At 35.0% G+C, this 17962-nt stretch overlaps 1 protein-coding gene and 1 pseudogene across 2 annotated transcripts; one reads left to right on the top strand and one right to left on the bottom strand.

The window, feature by feature from the left end:
• Positions 1-2875: 2875 nt before the first annotated feature.
• Positions 2876-3817, top strand: LOC308342677 (olfactory receptor 11L1-like; the record flags this gene model as incomplete). The annotated part of the gene is made up of 1 exon (XM_080803247.1): positions 2876-3817. The coding sequence occupies one exon, from the start codon at positions 2876-2878 to the stop codon at positions 3815-3817; it is 942 nt and encodes a 313-aa protein (XP_080659373.1).
• Positions 3818-15745: 11928 nt separating this feature from the next.
• On the bottom strand, positions 15746-16677 carry LOC308342676 (olfactory receptor 14A16-like; annotated as a pseudogene). Its single transcript has one exon. The product of its transcript is annotated as an olfactory receptor 14A16-like (transcript).
• Between the last annotated feature and the right edge of the window lie 1285 nt (positions 16678-17962).

Here is a 17962-nt window from a genome sequence, read left to right as displayed (position 1 = left end):
AAATACATTGTTTCTCTACAAACAGGATTTCTCTATCTTTTCTTAATTTTGGCAAGAATACTTAAAATAACTGTAGTTGTAGTGTTTTATTCACTTCAGAATTTGATAATTGGGTATACCTCACATGAAGCAAGCCTTCTCAATGTCCAAGCTATGAAAATTCATCTTATGTCCATTGAAGGATAAATTTATTTCTGACTTTGAAGTTATTTGCTTTATTCTTCCTAACCACTGTAGAAATATTGGTGAATGTGATGATTCAAAAAACAAACAAAGAAGAAGTAGTGAAATCAGCCTCAGTGCTTCTTCTCACCATGAGAGTTATGTCTTCTTGTATCACTCGTTTCCTGATTTGGCATTCTGGTGGGTTTCATGCACTACTTCTGGTTTCAGTGACAACCTGGGGCCATGCTGGTGGAGAGGGGGCCTAAGAACTGGCTCATTAGGATGTGACGGCAACTCTTACAGGGAAGGCCTGGCCAACTCTGTTACTAGGAAATTTCTGAGAGGATGGTACTGTGAATGATCTGGTGAGTGGCTCCCTATAGGTGGTTCCAGTGCACTATGTCAGGAGACTGTCACCCATCAGGCATTCACTGGACACTACCTTGGCATCTGGCCTCTATACAGGTGTGGGAGGAGTGGGTGGGTGGATGGGACACAGGGGTTAAGACATTGGGATATAATGGGTCAATGAAGAGCTGTGTTTACATCTTACCTTCGCTGTATCAGTTACAAGGGTATTTTTTATTTTTTTTTTATGTTCAGTTAGCCAACATATAGTACATCATTAGTTTTTTATGTAGTGTTCAATGATTCCTTAGTTGCATATAACACCCAGTGCTCATCATAACACAAGCCCTCCTTAATAACCATCACCCAGTTTCAGCATTCCCACTTCCCCCTCCTTTTTGTAACCCTCAATTTGATTCCCAGAGTCCAGAGTCTCTCATGGTTTGTCTCCCTCTCTGATTTCTTCCCATTCAGTTTTCCTTCCTTCCCCTATGGTCCTCTGCACTATCCCTTATATTCCACATATGATTGAAACCATATGATAATTGTCTGTCTCTACTTGACTTATTTCACTTAGCATAATCCCCCTCAGTTCCATCCAAATGGTAGGTAGCTACATATTTTTAAGCAAATCACTCTCTGGTTTTACAGACCCTGCGCTCCAGGCTATTGACTATGGCCTCTTCTAGACCATTCATCACCAGAGAAAATCAAAGCTGGGCACCTCTAGACTTGGCCCAGTGGCCAGCAGCTCATTGGTGGCAGACTGAGGACTAGAGTCAGGATGAATCCCATTCCAGCAGTAAGTCAGCTCTTCACCAACCCCCACAAGCAATAATAGACCCCCCAACCCTATAATGCACATCTTTCCACAGGTTCCCCTTCTAGACTTCTACCCTCTTCTCTCCTCTTCATAGCCTGTGCAGATTTTGCCTGCATTCACAGTCCACCCATTTCCTCCAGGAAGTTTTCTGCAGCTGCTAGGCCTGCCTCTGAGGCCCATGCATAGGTGCTACACTTCTTGCCTGCATTCTCAGTATCTGAATATCCGTGTACTACATGGCTCCCAGAGCGATGTTTTTTACCCAGAAATATGTTGATTTACATTCTTTTTTAAAATTTATTTTCAGTGTTCCAGAATTCATTTTTTTATGTACCATACCCAGTGCTCCATGCAATATGTGTGCTCCATAATACCCACCACCAGGCTCCCCCAACCTCCCATCCCCTGCCCCTTCAAAACCTTCAGATTGTTTTTCAGAGTCCATAGTCTCTCATGGTTCATCTCCCCCTTCAAACAAGTTTTCCATATGGATGTTGAATTCTATTCTTTTTGTTTGTTTGTTTTGTTTTGTTTTCTGGAGAACTCATGTACTAATCTTTTACCAAAACCTAAATGATATCATATAATGGAGGGTCACACAGTTAAAATTATAGGCATTTATAATCCTTCGCATTTATAAAGCAATTGGTATGGAGTAGGAGCTTCATTCTTTTTTTTTTTTTTTTAAGATTTTGTTTATTTATTGGACAGAGGTCACAAGTAGGCAGAGAGGCAGGCAGAGACAGAGGAGGAAGCAGGCTCCCTGCTGAGCAGAGAGCCCGATGCGGGGCTTCGATCCCAGAACCCTGGGATCATGACCTGAGCCGAAGGCAGAGGCTTCAACCCACTGAGCCACCCAGGCGCCCTAGGAGCTTCATTCTAAATGTTCCCTCTCCCCCATCCAGTGTCCTCTGCCTCAAGTTTGCTGTCCTTTAATCCATAGGATGTTAATTCCTTAGTGATGAAACAATGCCATGTTCTTCCAATAGCCACATTTTATATATTATCTTGGCCTGTGGTCTTTTTTTCTCTAAATTGTTATAGATCATTTATTTGAAAGAGAGAAAGCTCAAGAAGAGGAGAAAGTGGGGAGAAGCAGGGTCCCCACTGATGAAAGAGCTTGATATTGGGCTTAATCCCAGGACCCCGAGATCATGACCTGAGCCAAAGGCAGATGTTTAACTGACTGAGCCACCCAGGTGTCCCTGGACTGTGAACTTTTAACACAACCTACATGGGTACAAACTCCACCCTACCACTTTAAGTGGTGTGACTATTAGAAAGCAATTTACTCTCTTTGTTTTGTTTTGTTTTATTTGTGGAGTGGATTATTAGACTATTTATTTTGGAGATTTATTTTGTAAATCAAGTGAGCTAATCTGTGGAAAATGTTATAAAGAGCTATGTTATTGCCAGTTATTATCTTTTATTATTACTAGGAGTCTATTATCATGAAATAAAAGAGTACAAAATTATTCCATTCTTGCTCATCTGCCATATTCTAGGCTTTGTTGGTTTATTCCAGATCAGAGATGAGATATGGATGTAACAAACCAAACCAAAGTGACAGAGTTCATTTTGCTTGGGTTTTCTGGTGTTCTCCATCTGCGGGTCACACTCTTTGTGATATTTCTCACTGTGTATCTGCTCTCCCTCATGGGAAACACCCTCATCATTTTCATTGTTCTCATGGATATCACACTGCAAACGCCCATGTACATTTTCTTAGGAAATTTGTCATTCCTAGAGATCTGGTACACCACAGCCACAGTGCCTAAATTGCTGGCCACCTGCCTCTCACACGTTGTTACCATCTCTGTCTCTGGTTGTATAACCCAGTACTACTTCTTTTTCTCCATGGGAGCTACAGAGTGCATCCTGCTGGCTGTGATGGCCTATGACCGGTACCTGGCCATCTGTAGCCCTTTAAGGTATTCACTTCTCATGAGTCTTCAGCTGTGCCTGCGGTTTTCAGCTGGATCTTGGATTGGGGGCTTCATTGCTCCTCTCCTACCGACCATACTCATCTCCCACCTAAACTTCTGTGGTCCCCAGAAGATCAACCATTTCTTTTGTGACTCAGACCCCATTTTTAAACTCTCCTGCTCAGATACATTTTTGGTGGAGGCTTTGGGTTACACCTGTAGCTCCGTTGTGATTCTAAGTTCTTTCCTTCTCACTATGTCTTCCTATGGACATATTGTGGTGACAATAATCAGGCTGTCTTCCCGGGAGGCTCGGAAGAAAACCTTCTCTACCTGTGCCTCCCACCTCACTGTGGTCTCTATCTATTATGGCACCATTATCTTTGCCTATGTTCGCCCTCCAGCCAAGTACAATTTCACTATTGGCAAAGTCATCTCAGTGTTCTACTGTGTGGTTACCCCTTTGGTAAATCCTCTCATATACACCCTGAGAAACAAAGATGTGAAGAAAGCTCTCAGAAAAGCTCTAACACAAAAGAAATTGCTCTTAGCATGATATATGAATGATTTGAGAGATACTCTAAAATATTCAATTTATAATGGATTCCCAAATTTCACTTGTAAATGGTAAGTATTGAAAATTATATTATGAAATTGATACCAGCTAATATGGACCATTCTCTGTACTTTACATTTTTGTTTGAATTCTACTACAATAGATATTCTGTAATTACTATGTTTAAGAATATCAGTACAATGCCATAATAATAAAGAGATAAATCACACCAGCTCCCTGCTCACAAGCCATTCACAATAGGAAAATAGGCTGGTTTAGGCCCATAGTTCATTTAGGTATTTTCATAATTATACCTCATTAACAAACATGCACCAAAGATTGTTTTTGTTGAATGTAGCAGTATTACTCCACTTGGTAGTTATGTTATAAACATATCATTTTGACCCTGGATATAATTTTCTAAATTAACATGTATTAAACACATATAAGAAGCCAGCACTCATTTAAACTAGATTTTTAAAAATTATTCATATAAATAGAGGTAGAAAATTTCATAGGAAAATACTAGATAATTCAGATTTTTCTTGATAACTGAATTTCAAAATATTAGCAGAGGTAAGAAAATCAAGATGTGGAGGGAAAAAGAAAAAAAAAAACCTAGAACTGGACAGCACATTAATGGGATACCTATCGTAGTAAAACAAGTATCAGCTCTCTTAGATTTTTATAAAATACTCAAGCTAAATAAACTAATTTAACACAGAAGGAGAGAAGAAAAAAAATAGAAAAAGGGGACCCAAACTAGATTTTCCTTCACTGTTTACCTTCTTATTTTAATGAAATATCTTTACATTTTTCAAATATTAAAATACAGTTCAGTAAGAAATGGAATGACAAGAGAGCCAAGGGAAATACATATTTCTAAGTTCTTTAGCATGAGTGTTTTCCATTTGATCATCTCCAAAAATATTTTCATTCAAAGTGTGATCAGTGCACTAGAAGCATCAGAACAATCTGGGAGCTTAGTTAGAAAGGCTTATTTAAGCATAAACCTCTTGAATGACAGTATGAAGCTCAACAAGATCCCTAGTTGACTGATATGCAGATGGTTATATTACTAGAGGCACTATTCTAGGCAACTAAAGTTTTAAATAATCTATTTTAATGGCAAAAGTATATAGCAAAATCAAGAATTTCTTTAAAATGCCAGTGCTTAAATTTTTTCCTTAAACTTTGATGTGCCATTTTCTAGTAATATCAAAAGTGTGTTTTTCTTGAATTCTTAGTTTTTATTTTTAAAACAGAGCATATTGATGTAAAATATTGTCTAAATTACCTATTCATATAAATAAAAAACTTGTGCCAAACATCAACATTTTTTTCTAATCCTTACTTTTCCACAAAAAATATCAAAAGCTACATACGAACTCTCACAATAACAGAGAAATATTCTGTACCAATGCACTTCTGTTTTGTATGCCATCCTACTGTAGGAGAGGAGGAATTCCTTCTATCTACCTAGGTTCTATGGCTAAGACTAAGTATTAAACTGACATGAGACCTATTAACAGAAGAAAAGTAAAAGCTAATTTCCATATGCACATAGGTGTCTTCAAAAGGTAAATGAATCTGAATAAGCATTTTGGCTCAAAAGCTTATAAACCTTTTTAAACCAAGAATGATAAATAATGGGCATGTGACAAGACAAAGAGTCTTGATCAGTAAATTATTGGAAAGTGACACAAGTGTTGTTTTGGTAAGTTTGTTTTACAGGTCCATTTTGGCCTCAACTCCCACTCTGCAGTGATAAGAGTGTTCCCTTCCTGGGACAGGGTGTGCACCTTTCATAGGAAGTGTTATCTCATTTGAGAGAGAAAGAGGGAAGTCAGAGAGCCCTTCCTTCATATTCTGTTTCTTAAGTGCCCTCAACTCAAAATAGGAAATATACCAAAGTGGTATATTTTCTGTGACATGTTCTTAACCATCCACAATTGGAGAGATGGTCCTTTATCTTGTTAATATAGTAATATTTTCAAATCCAAATTTTTTGGCAGAATGTATATCTAAATCCTCTCTTTCTTTATTATGCTAGTTATCCCAAAGCTCTAACTGGATTTTTTTTTTTTTTAATGCCATGTCAAACCAGAGCCCATCGGTGCTTTTGAGACATTCATCAAGGAGAGTATGTTACTTACTCCACTGCAATTTAAAGACATACAGAAGAAGCTTGCTTATTCAATTCATTCATTCTCACCCCATTGTTATATTTTTGTAAATTCTTTGTTCTTACTTTCAATAACTGCAACTAAGTTGGTTTCATTGGAAAGGTGTAATCCTAGTAATAACAATAAGTGCCACATTTCCTTCCAGTAGGATGCATTAAAGCAAATTATCACGGAATTTCAAATTCTATCCTGCTGGTGATCTTCATCAAGCAGTATAACAGCATAATAAAAAAAAAATGCAGATGTGAGCTTAAGTCTAAAAAAATGAGAAAATATCAAAGTAAAAGTCAAATGATAATTATAATTTGAATATGTATTTCGCATACTGAGTCTTTATTGGATATATCATTTTTAAATATTCAAAAAAGTTTAACTTTTTGTTTTGTTGATGGTTCCCTTCACCATGTAAAATACTTTTGGGGTATGTGGGTGGCTCATTTGGTTAAGGGTATGTGGGTGGCTCATTTGTTTAAGCATCCCAACCTTGCCTCAGGTCCTAATCTCAGGGTCCTGGGATCATGACTCATCTTAGGCTCTCTGCTCAGCAGGGAGTCTGTTTCTCCCACTTGTTGTGCTCTCTCTTTCTCTTTCAAATAAATAAGTAAAATCTTAAAAAAAGACTTTTTATTAAGTGTTGCTGTCCCAATAGTTTATTTTGCCCTTGTATCCCTTGTCTGAAGACACATGTGTAGAGTAATTTTTCTACAGACTATGTCTAAAAATACTGCCTAATTTTTCTTCTAGGAGTTTGATGATTTGAGGAAGCACATTTATGTCTTTAACCTATTCTGAGTTTATTTTGGTGTATGGTGTAAAAAAGTTGTCCAGTTTCATTTTTTTGCATGTAGCTGTCCAGTTTTCCCAATCATTTGTTGAAGAGACTGTTGTTTCTCCATTGTATACAGATAATGATACTTCATTATTAGCATATAAAATTGCAACAGATCTCTCTATGTTATTATTTTTTTTCTTTTTTACCCAGTGATTTTACTGAAATCATTCATCATTGCTAGTAGTTTTTTGGTAGGGTACTTAGGGTTTTCTTTATATAGTATCATATAATCCACAACTAGTGAACGTTTTACTTTTTTTTTCCTTATTAATCTGGATGTCTTCTATTTCTTTTCTAGTCAGATACTATGGCTAGGAATTTCAGTACCACATTCAATAAAAGAGGTGAAAGTGGGGCATCTGGTTGGTGTAGTCAGGTGAGTGCTGAATCTTGGTTTTGGCTCAGGTCCTTATCTCAGGGTTGTGAGATTAAACCCCACATCAGGTTCTATGCTCATCAGGGAGTCTGCTGGAGATTCTCTCCCTCTGTCCCTCCTTCCCACTCTCTCTAAAAATACACCTGAAACTATGCTAACTATGTTAACTAACTGGTATTAATTTATATATATTTTTTTAAGATTTTAATTTATTTGACAGAGATCACAAGCAGGCAGAGAGGTAGGCAAAGGGTGGGGGGAGGGAGCAGGCTCCCTGCTGAGCAGAGAGCCTGATGCAGGGCTTTCTTTTTCTAATGTATAAAGCAGATAAAAGCATGTAAATTTTGACATCAAAAAATAAAACATGTGAAGAACAAAAGTGCAGTGCTTTAGCATCCATTTGAAGTTATGTTGTTATTAGCTTTAAATGGACTGTTTAAGGGGTACTTGTGTGGCTCAGTTGGTCAAGCATCTGCCTTCATCTCAGGTCATGATTCTGGGGTCCAGGGATTGAGCCATCACCAGGTTCCCTGTGGCAGATAGTCTGCTTCTCCCTGTCTTTCTGCTACTACCCCCACTCATTCTCTCTTTCACTCTCTCAAATAAGTATTTTAACAGACTGTTTAAATAAAAAATCTTTTAAAATTCATAGTAACCATAAAGCAAAAAGCTACATTATAACACAAAAAATAAAGGGACTCAAATCACGCCATGACAGAAAATTATCAAATCACAAAGGAACAAAAGACACTTACAAAAGAATTACAAAACATCCAGAAAACAATGAACAAAACGGTAGTACTAATTTCATATGTATTTGTAATTATTTTCCTTTAAATGGAATAAATTATCCAAAAGATGGAAAGTTTTCTTTTTTTAGAAATGACCCACCTATATTATGCCTACTTGAGACTTTCATTTGCTTCTAGAACACACACACACACACACACACACACACACAGAATAAGGGGATAAAAATTGTATTCAATGTAAATGGAAGGCAAAGAAAACATAAACTAAAAATTTATCAACTGAATATGAAGAAATAGAAATCTGAATGGTCCAATTACAGCTTAGATTAAATCAATAATCAGAAATTTCCAAGAAGAAAAAAAAAAAAGGAAGAAAAGAAAAAATCCAAGATTCAAGAGATCCAAGGGCATCCTTGGTGAACTTAAGAGAACACTTAGAAAGAATTAATACCAATCTTTTTCAAACACTTCCTAAACAAATAAATATAAAAAGAGGGAACAATTTCATTTAACAAGACCAGCATTAACCTGATATCAAAACCTGACAAGGACAGTTCAAGAAAATAGAAATAAAAACCAATACCCCTGATAAACACAGATATAAAAATTTTCAATAAAGTAATAACAAAAATTTAATCAGTACATTAAAAGGATCATAGACATGATCAAGTGGGATTTATTCCAAGGATGCAAGGATGGTTCAATATTCATATCCACATATTGAGCAATGTAATACACCACATTACCATGATGAACAATAAAAATCATATGATTATCTCAATAGATGCAGAAAAATTATTTGACAAAATTCAATATCCATTTGCAATAAAAACTCAATAAATTTGGTATAGAAGGAATATTCCTGTGACTAATAAAGGCCATATATTATAAGACTTCAGCTTATATCATATTCACTACTCTCCCCACTTTTATTCAACATGAATAAACTGGCAGTCTTGTGCAAGGAATTTGTTAAGAAAAATAAAACATGTCCAAGACAGAAAGGAAGCAGACTTTCACTATTTACACATAACATAATATTATAGAAAATTCTAAAGATTCTACAAAATACTGGTAGAACTGTAATTAAATTTAGTTAAATTGCAGGGTACAATAAATATTTGAAAATTTATTGTGTTTCTACACCCAAATGATGAAATTTCAGTGATAAATATTAATAAAACAATTTCTTAATTGAATCAGAAAAATAAAATATATAAGAATACATTTAGGCAAGGACCTGAGAGACCTATACACTGAAAACTATGACATTGATACAAGAAGTTAAATCAAAAATAAATATAAGTTTTTCTACGTTCATGAATTGGAAGCGAAATAATTGGTAAAGTGTCAATAGTCAAAAAAATCTATAAGGGGCGCCTGGGTGGCTCAGTGGGTTAAAGCCTCTGCCTTCAGCTCAGGTCATGATCTGAGAGTCCTGGGATCAAGATCTGCATTGGGCCCTCTGCTCAGCAGGGAGCCTGCTTCTTCCTCTCTCTCTGCCTACCTCTCTGCCTACCTGTGTCTGTCAAATAAATAAATAAAATCCTTAAAAAAATCTATATATTCGATACAATTACTGTTAAAATTGCAATGTCATTGGGGTGCCTGAGTGGTTTAGTCAGCTGGGCATCTGCCTTCAGCTGGGGTCATGATCCCAGGTCTCAAAATCAAGTCCCACGCTGGAATCCTGGTTTGACAGGGAGCCTGCTTCTCCCTCTCCCTGCACCCAATTTATGCTCTCTTGCACACTCTCTCTCAAATAAATAAATATATTTTTAAAAATTGCAATGTAATTTTTCACGGAAACATAAAATCACTATTTTTTAAACTTTTTAAAAGATTTTAATTATTTATTTGACACACAGAGATCACAAGTAGGCAGAGAGGCAGACAGAGAGAAAAGAGAAAACAGGCTCCCTCCCGAGCAGAGAGCCCAATGTGGGGTTCGATCCCAGGACCCTGGGATCATGACCTGAGCCAAAGGCAGAGACTTTAACCCACTGAGCCATCCAGGTGTCCCGACAATCACTAATTTTTAATGAATCCAAGAAAGATCCTGAATAGCTAAAAAATATCTTGAGAGATAAAAAAAGCTGGAGCATCATATTTTTTAATTTAACACTATATTACAAACTATAGTAATCAAAACAGTATAGAACTAGCATAAAAAGACACAAACATTAATGGAACAAAATAAATAGTCCAGAAATATACTTACACTTAAAGTACGCAATGAGGAAAAGTAGTCTCTTTAATAAAGAGCTTTGGGAAAACAGGACTACCACAGGCAAAAATTACCTAGCATCCTTATATTTCACTACCCACAAAAATTAACTTGAAATGGATCAAAAACAGACGACCTGAAACCACAAAACTTCTAAAAGAAAACATAAAGAGGAAAACACTTGATACTGATCGTGTTAATATTTCCTTTTTGGAAATATACAACAATAAAAATATGTTGTAATACATCAAATTAAAGGGATTTTAGATGGCAAATAAACAGTCAACAAAATTACAGGATGACCTACAAAATGGGAGAAAATATTTTCATGTCATATATCTGATAACAAGTTAGTATCCTCGGGTGCCTGGGTGGCTCAGTGGGTTAAAGCCTCTGCCTTCGGCTCAGGTCATGATCCCAGGCTCCTGGGATGGAGCCCCGCATCAGGCTCTCTGCTCAGCAGGGAGCCTGCTTCCTCCTCTCTCTCTGCCTGCTTCTCTGCCTACTTGTGATCTCCATCTGTCAAATAAGTAAATAAAAAAATCTTTAAAAAAAAAAGTTAGTATCCAAAATATATAAAGAATTTATACAACTGAAAAGCCAAGAAAAAAAAAATCCGATTGCAAAATAGATAGTAAAGTTGAATAGACAGATTTCCAAAGAAGATATACAAATGTCCAACAAGTACATGAAAAGGTGGTCAACATTAATATTTGGAGAAATGTAAATGAAATCAAAATGAGACATCACTTCACATTTGTTAAAATTTCTATCACCAAAAAGGGGATAAGAAGAATTAGGAAGGGTGTGGTGTTAAAGGGATTGGACATTGCTACTGTGAATTTAAATTGGTGCAGCTACTATGGAAAATAATATGATGGATCTCAAAAAAGTAATAGGACTACCATATAATCCAGGAGTTCCACTTATGAGTGCATATCCAAAGGATAGAAAATCGCCATCTCAAAAATAATATGTATTCTCCCCCACTCATTGTAGCATTATTTACAAGTCAAACCATGGAAATTCTTCAGGGTCCTTCAATGGCTAAATAGATAAAGGTAATGTGAATGTAAATAAACAAACAAACAAACAAATAAATAATAAATAAATAAATACAGTGTTATTCAGACATAAAAATGAAGAAAATTCTGACTTTTGTGACTATGTGGGTAAAATTAGAGTGTGTTATGCTAAGTGAGGTAAAAGAAAAACACATTATTTCAAGTTATAATGGTTGAAAATTATCGAAGATGAGAGAAGACATAAGTATACAAAACTAATAGGCTTCACAGTTATTAAACGATGCAATAAATCTTATATTTATTCTAGAATACATATCCTAAAATTGTTAACTAAATTTCTAGACAAAAGAATGATTTTGAATGATTTCTAAATTTTTGGATACTGTGTATAGTTTAATTAGAAAAAAGGTATATAATTCCAAAAGACAGAGTTACAAATAACTTTAAAAATCAACTGGTGGTTGATATTTAAATATATATATATATATATATATATAAAGATGATATTGAATTCTTAAAATTAATATAAATTTTTACTTAATATGCATCATATATATATATAAAAACTTCCAAACTGCAAGGGAAAATCTTTTACTAAATAGAACAAGTGGGTGTTGTATCTTTAATTGACAATGATATCTTACAAAATTAAAAGAAAACATTTTTTATGTTAAGTTAGCCACCATATAGTACATCATTATTTTCTGATGTAGTGTTCAATGATTCTGAATAGTTGCATATAACACAAAAGAAAACAATTTTTAAAGAGGATGGTGTTTATTCTTCCAATCCATGGCCATGGAATGTTTTTCCATCTCTTTGTGTCTTCCTCAAGTTTTTTCATAAGTGTTCTGTAGTTTCTAGAGTATAGATCCTTTACCTCTATTAGATTTATTCCTAGTTATTTTATGGGTTTTGGTGCTATTGTAAATTTAATCAATTCCTTAAACAATAGTCAAACTGTGAAGCAGCTGAGATGTCCTTCAGCAGATGAATGGATATAGATGTGGTTTATATATACAATGGAATATTACCCAGACATCAGAAAAAATGGATACCTGCAATTTACATCAACATGGATGGAATTGTAGGGTATCACGTTAAGTGAAATAAGTCAAGAAAAGAAATACAAATGTATGGTTTAACTCATATGTGGACCATAAGGAATAACACAGAGGACCATGGGGAAGGGAAGGAAAACTGAATGGGAAGAAACAAGAGAGTGAGATAAATCATGAAAGATTCTGGAATCTGGGAAAAACAAACAAACAAACAAACAAACAACTGAGGGTTACAGAAGGGAGGGGATGAGGAATGGGGTAACCAGGTGATGGATATTAAGTAGGGCACCTGATGTTATGAACCTTGGGTGTTATACACAACTAATGAATCATTGAATAATAAAATAAATAAGTAAATAATAAGCATATAAGCAAATACATAAGTAAGTAGATAGATAAATAAATAAATAAATAAATATGATTGAAAAACCTGGACAGAAAACTTCCAAATTAAATTATACAAATTACACAAAGTTAAAATATTTTCACATTTAATAATTATATTAAGCACCTGCCTCTTGATTTTTGCCTCAGGTCATGATCTCAGGGTCATGAGATCAAGCCCCACATCAGGCTCCTGCTGATCATAGAGCCTGCTTAAACTTCTCTCTCTCTTCTGCCCTTCTGCCTTCTGTCCTTCTCTGTCCCACGTGCTCTCTCTCTTTCTTTAAAAAAAAAAGGAAAGAAAGAAAGAAAGAAGAAAGAAAGAAAGACAGAAGAAAGAAAGAAAGAAAAAAGAAAGAAAGAAAGAAAGAAAGAAAGAAAGAAAGAAAGAAAGAAAGAAAGAAAAGAGAAAGGAAGGAACAGGGAAAAAAAAAAAAAAGAACAACAGTGCACCAGACTTATTATGGTAGTGTTTGAGAGAAAAATCTGATCACATGTTGGTTAAAAGTAATAACAATAGAGAAGTGATTTGTTAATCAGGTAATGAATCCAATATTCAGTATTTATTTCACTATGTTTAGAAGAGCTAAAAATGGTATAATGGTATACCCAATGGTAAATGGTATACCCAAAAATGGTATAAAATATATATAATTAAATTTATGACATGATTTGTCGGTATACAACTATAGGTTCAGTGTGGTTCACATATTTTTACCCTCAATATCACAGTTACAAAAATGGCCAGCATCTGTCCAAATAGAACTTTAAAATTTCAGATATCTACTATCAAATGAAACTTACTAAATATTAATTTGATGTAAACTAACTCAGAAAATCATACTAATTCTAGATTTATTCTGTATTGTCATTCATCTGTACTTAAGAGAACTAACTCCATTGTGTGTTGGGTTGACTAAATCTTTGGTTTGTGTTTACTTTAATTTAGAATCACCCAATTTTATTATGGAGCACAGACAAGAATACACACACACACACACACACACACACACACACAGTTCTGTTTCACTCAGCATTTACAAAACAAGGGAAATATTTAGAAAAAGGGAGATGAAGCTGAACAGATATCTGGAAAAAAGAGACTTGAGCCAGAGGAAACATCAAGGACAATGTATACTTGCTACAGGAGCACCGAGAACACTAGTTTTTTTGTTTTTGTTTTTGTTTTTTTAAGATTATATTTATTTATTTGTCAGAGAGAGAGAGCGAGAGAGTGAGAGTGTGAGCACAAGCAGAGTGGCAGGCAGAGGCAGAGGGAGAAGCAGGCTCCCCGCTGAGCAAGGAGCCCGATGTGGGACTCGATCTGAAGACGCTGGGATCATGACCCCAACCGAAGGCAGCCGCCTAACCAACTGAGCCACCCAAGCGTCCCGAGAACACTAGTTTGGGGTGAAATAGTAAGGGGGGTAATTCAAATCTGAGATGCAACAGAAATGCTGAGGATGAAAAACAATTGAGAATACCGGGTTTTCCTTACCTTTGCTGGGACCCAAGGGACCATTAGTGTTGATTCTACCCGTAGCTCTAAGTCTAGATTGCACTAAAAGAAAGAGAGAAAACCAGTACACAATATTCAGGACTGTAGCAAAATTAGAATGACAGGTAATAGTGGTGTTACTCACATTGGTAGCATTGTAATTTGTAAGAAATGCTCAATTCCTATATATATTTTAAAAAGACAAAGTTATTGTTCAGTTGTTTAATGTGGTTGAAAGAGAGAGCAAATGAGTCCAAAATTATACCAAATGACAATCAAAAGAACTGGAAAAATAAAGTGATAAAAAGCAGAAAATTTTGGGTTTAATAGCAGGAGAAATTTAATTTTTTAATTAAATAATTATAAAATGAATACATAGTGATACACAAATATCAGATATATCCAAAATAAATATGAACATTTAGTATTTTTCCTTAAATATTCTATCTCTAAATCTGGTTTAAAATGCTCAGGAAAATAATGCTTTTTAAATCATTACAATGAAATGACACAGAGGTGAGAGAGAAAAAAAATGTATAAAACTAAAAGGAAGCATGGTTATACTTGTGTAACAAGTTTAGACCATTTTCTTCCACTGGAGGGAGGTTGAGTGGGCAAGTGCAACACTTGGATTCATAGATTCAGTGGTGTTTATTTCTATACCAAAATTATCACAAATAAGGTAGAAGTAATGTGTTTTTAGTAGGGGGATAAGCGGTAATCTGAGTGGAAAGTGGTAATCTAAGAGGTCGAATATGAAGTAGTCTAAGACAAATTTATAAATGAGTAGGTACAAGAAAAAAATAAATCTATTTTTGAAGAGAAGAAGAAAAGACAAAAAAGTACAAAAATAGAAATAAATTTAAAATAAAAAAAATAAAAGGAAGACAATGAATAACAGGAAAGGAAAAAATGATTGAAAGAAGAAAGGACAAAAGAAAAAAAAAAGAAGAAATTTAAGAAACATTCACAATCATTTCAATCTTGTGTGATATTAAATGTATTTATAACAAAATAAAGTATTCCTAAGGCAGTTCTGTTTTGAATGAGGACTTTTACATGAATGCTCTCATCATCATGCTCATTCTTAATTCCTGAAAGAGCAGTAACCACAGAAATTTTACTTTGATGGCTCAACTCTAAAACCCACCAATAAATATTTAACTAGCATGACCAAAAAGGATCTCTAATATAAAATTTTAAGATTAATGCAACCTCAATTGTACTTTAACTATGAAGTGCATTTCACGGAATCGTAGCAGAAGGTGCTATTTTGTGTGAATTCCCTGAAAATGTTGTGCAATCATAATGCAGTTTTGAACACTATGGTAAATTTAAATCATTCAGAATATTCACTCTAGTAAAACATTGTCATATAAAATAAAAACAGGGAAGAGAACCATTTAATTAAACATTTTCAACACAGTAGTAACTTACATAAGTCAAAGAGTAAAATTTTGCCCTGGGACCCTTTTAGGAAACAAATTACTGAATTTTACAGAATAGCAAAGGGAAATGGAGGTATCTCTTTTGAAATAATTATCATTAATAAAATAATTCATTGTACTGATATTTTGCATATTTAAATTAAAAAGCTGTTCCAAACATTTTCCCAGCCATCAGTTTGTCCAAGGCCATTTTCATATCCCAGTTCTCAGGCTGTAGATGAGAGGGTTTATGGTGGGGGAACACAGTGTAAAGCACTGATATCAACACTTTCAGTGAAGATGAAGATTTAAAATTTTTAGCTAAATATGTGATAATCCCAGAAAAGAGGAAAAATGTCACCATAACGAGGTTAGGCAGGCAGGTTGAAAGACTTTTCACTCTGCCCTTTGCAGATGGAATTCTTAGAACAGTAGAAAAAATGTAAACATAAGACACGACCAATAAAATAAAACATATAAAACCCAAACAACAGCTACCAATTATAAATGTATATTCTAATGTTTCCTCCCCAGAACAAGCAAGTGTGAGCAGGGATGGCACATCACAAAGGAATTGGTGCACTATGTTAGAACCACAGAAATGGACAGAAAATGTGCCTGCAATGTGAATGGATCCATAGACACACCCACTGAACCATGTTGCTGTCACCATCTGCACACACACAGGTGCCTCTATTCTTGATGGCTTCATAGTGCAGAGGACAGCAGATGGCAGCATAGTGGTCATAGAACATCACCAGAAGGAGACCAAACTGTGTCAGCAAAGGAAACAACAAGGAAAACCTGTGAGGCACATCTCACGAAGCAGATGGAATGGCTGTTGGTCAGAGAGTTCATGACGGATTTGGGAACAGTGACATAGGTGCAACAGATATCAATCAAAGACAAATTTTCCAGGAAGAAATACATGGTGGTTTGGAGATGATGGTCAATGGTTGTGAGGGTGATAATGAGGAGGTTCCCCAACAGTGCTGCCAGGTAAACCAGGGAGAAGAATGCAGCATAAAGTCTCTGTAGCACCTGGTCATTAGGTAATCCCATGAGCAAGAATGTTATGTTGGTCACGATTAATTTCTCAGCCTCAGTGATTCTTATCTGCAGAAATAAAGATAACACTGATAACTAATCCACCCAGATATTTTCATATTCATCTCTACTTAACACATAAGACATTTTGATTCTGAATGAGGTGTATCCCATCAAAATACTACAACAGAAACACATCATATAGCCCTCCACCACTTATATAACAGTATTTATAGAAAAGTCAATAAAACATGGTTGGCTTTTAGCACGACTTAGAGTCATAAAATCCAGAAAAATTATGTATGTTGTTAATGTCATAACAACAACAACAACAACAATTTTTCATTTTCTTGACTTAGGAGTCTAGTGGAGATGCACAAAACCTTTGGGAAAAATCTGCCTAGAAATCTGTTAACATACTTCATGGATGCAGCTGAAAATAAAAAAAATAAAGTCATGTTCCATGATGACTGCTTCTAGAGATCATTGGTGAACCACTGCTCTTGACTAAATAAATAAATAAATAAATACAAATATAAATGTTTGTGTTTGTCAAATGAGGTTAGATATGCAGAAGGCAGAATAAAAGAGAAGAAGACTGTGATGCTAAATTCTCTTTTGGATGTTAAATATAGATATTAGTGATAAAAATAGAAAATGTGCCATCTTGGGTATCCATGATAAGTCATTAATATGATATTTTACTTATTCAATCACTATAACATAACACCACAACAGTGTCTTGCCTATGACCATAAAATTAGTGTTTCAATAACAGCTTAATAATGAGTCAGGGTCACTTATGTAATCTTTTGTCTCCTTGAGTCTTTTATTTAAACAAAACATAAGGGCCTCGGCACACATAGACAGCAAGTAAGATAATCAGAATATTCTCTATTTCTCTTGGCTCTTGAAATTAAAATGTATTAAAAATACCCTCACCAATTATTACAGGTGATACAGACAGCAATTTTAAAATCCTTTTCTCCCAAGGACCACAGAAGAAAAATGCTTGAGTAAATTCCCCCCACAATATTTTTTTCTTACCATACATTATATGTGCCAGTTATATATAAAGTGACAAGAGCAGATCAAGATAAGTACATTTGGATGGGACACATATTTAGGTTCCATCCTTCAATTCTGTGTTCTTATATGTGTAAAAGAAATAGTTTGTCTTAAGTATCATCCCTCAAAAGACTTTTAATTCAAGAATTGATGCTTTTTCCACGGCCAACCTTGCTTAATTATCACTACAAGTCTTGTGTAATTGCTGGTTGCAAGCTTTCTTTCAGTCTCCAGAATTAGTTCAAGATTAATAATCTTCTGA

The sequence above is a fragment of the Martes martes genome, assembly GCF_963455335.1.
Source record: "Martes martes genome assembly, chromosome: 5".
NCBI classification, from domain to species: domain Eukaryota; kingdom Metazoa; phylum Chordata; class Mammalia; order Carnivora; family Mustelidae; genus Martes; species Martes martes.
This window is presented reverse-complemented; position numbering and strand designations above follow the sequence as displayed.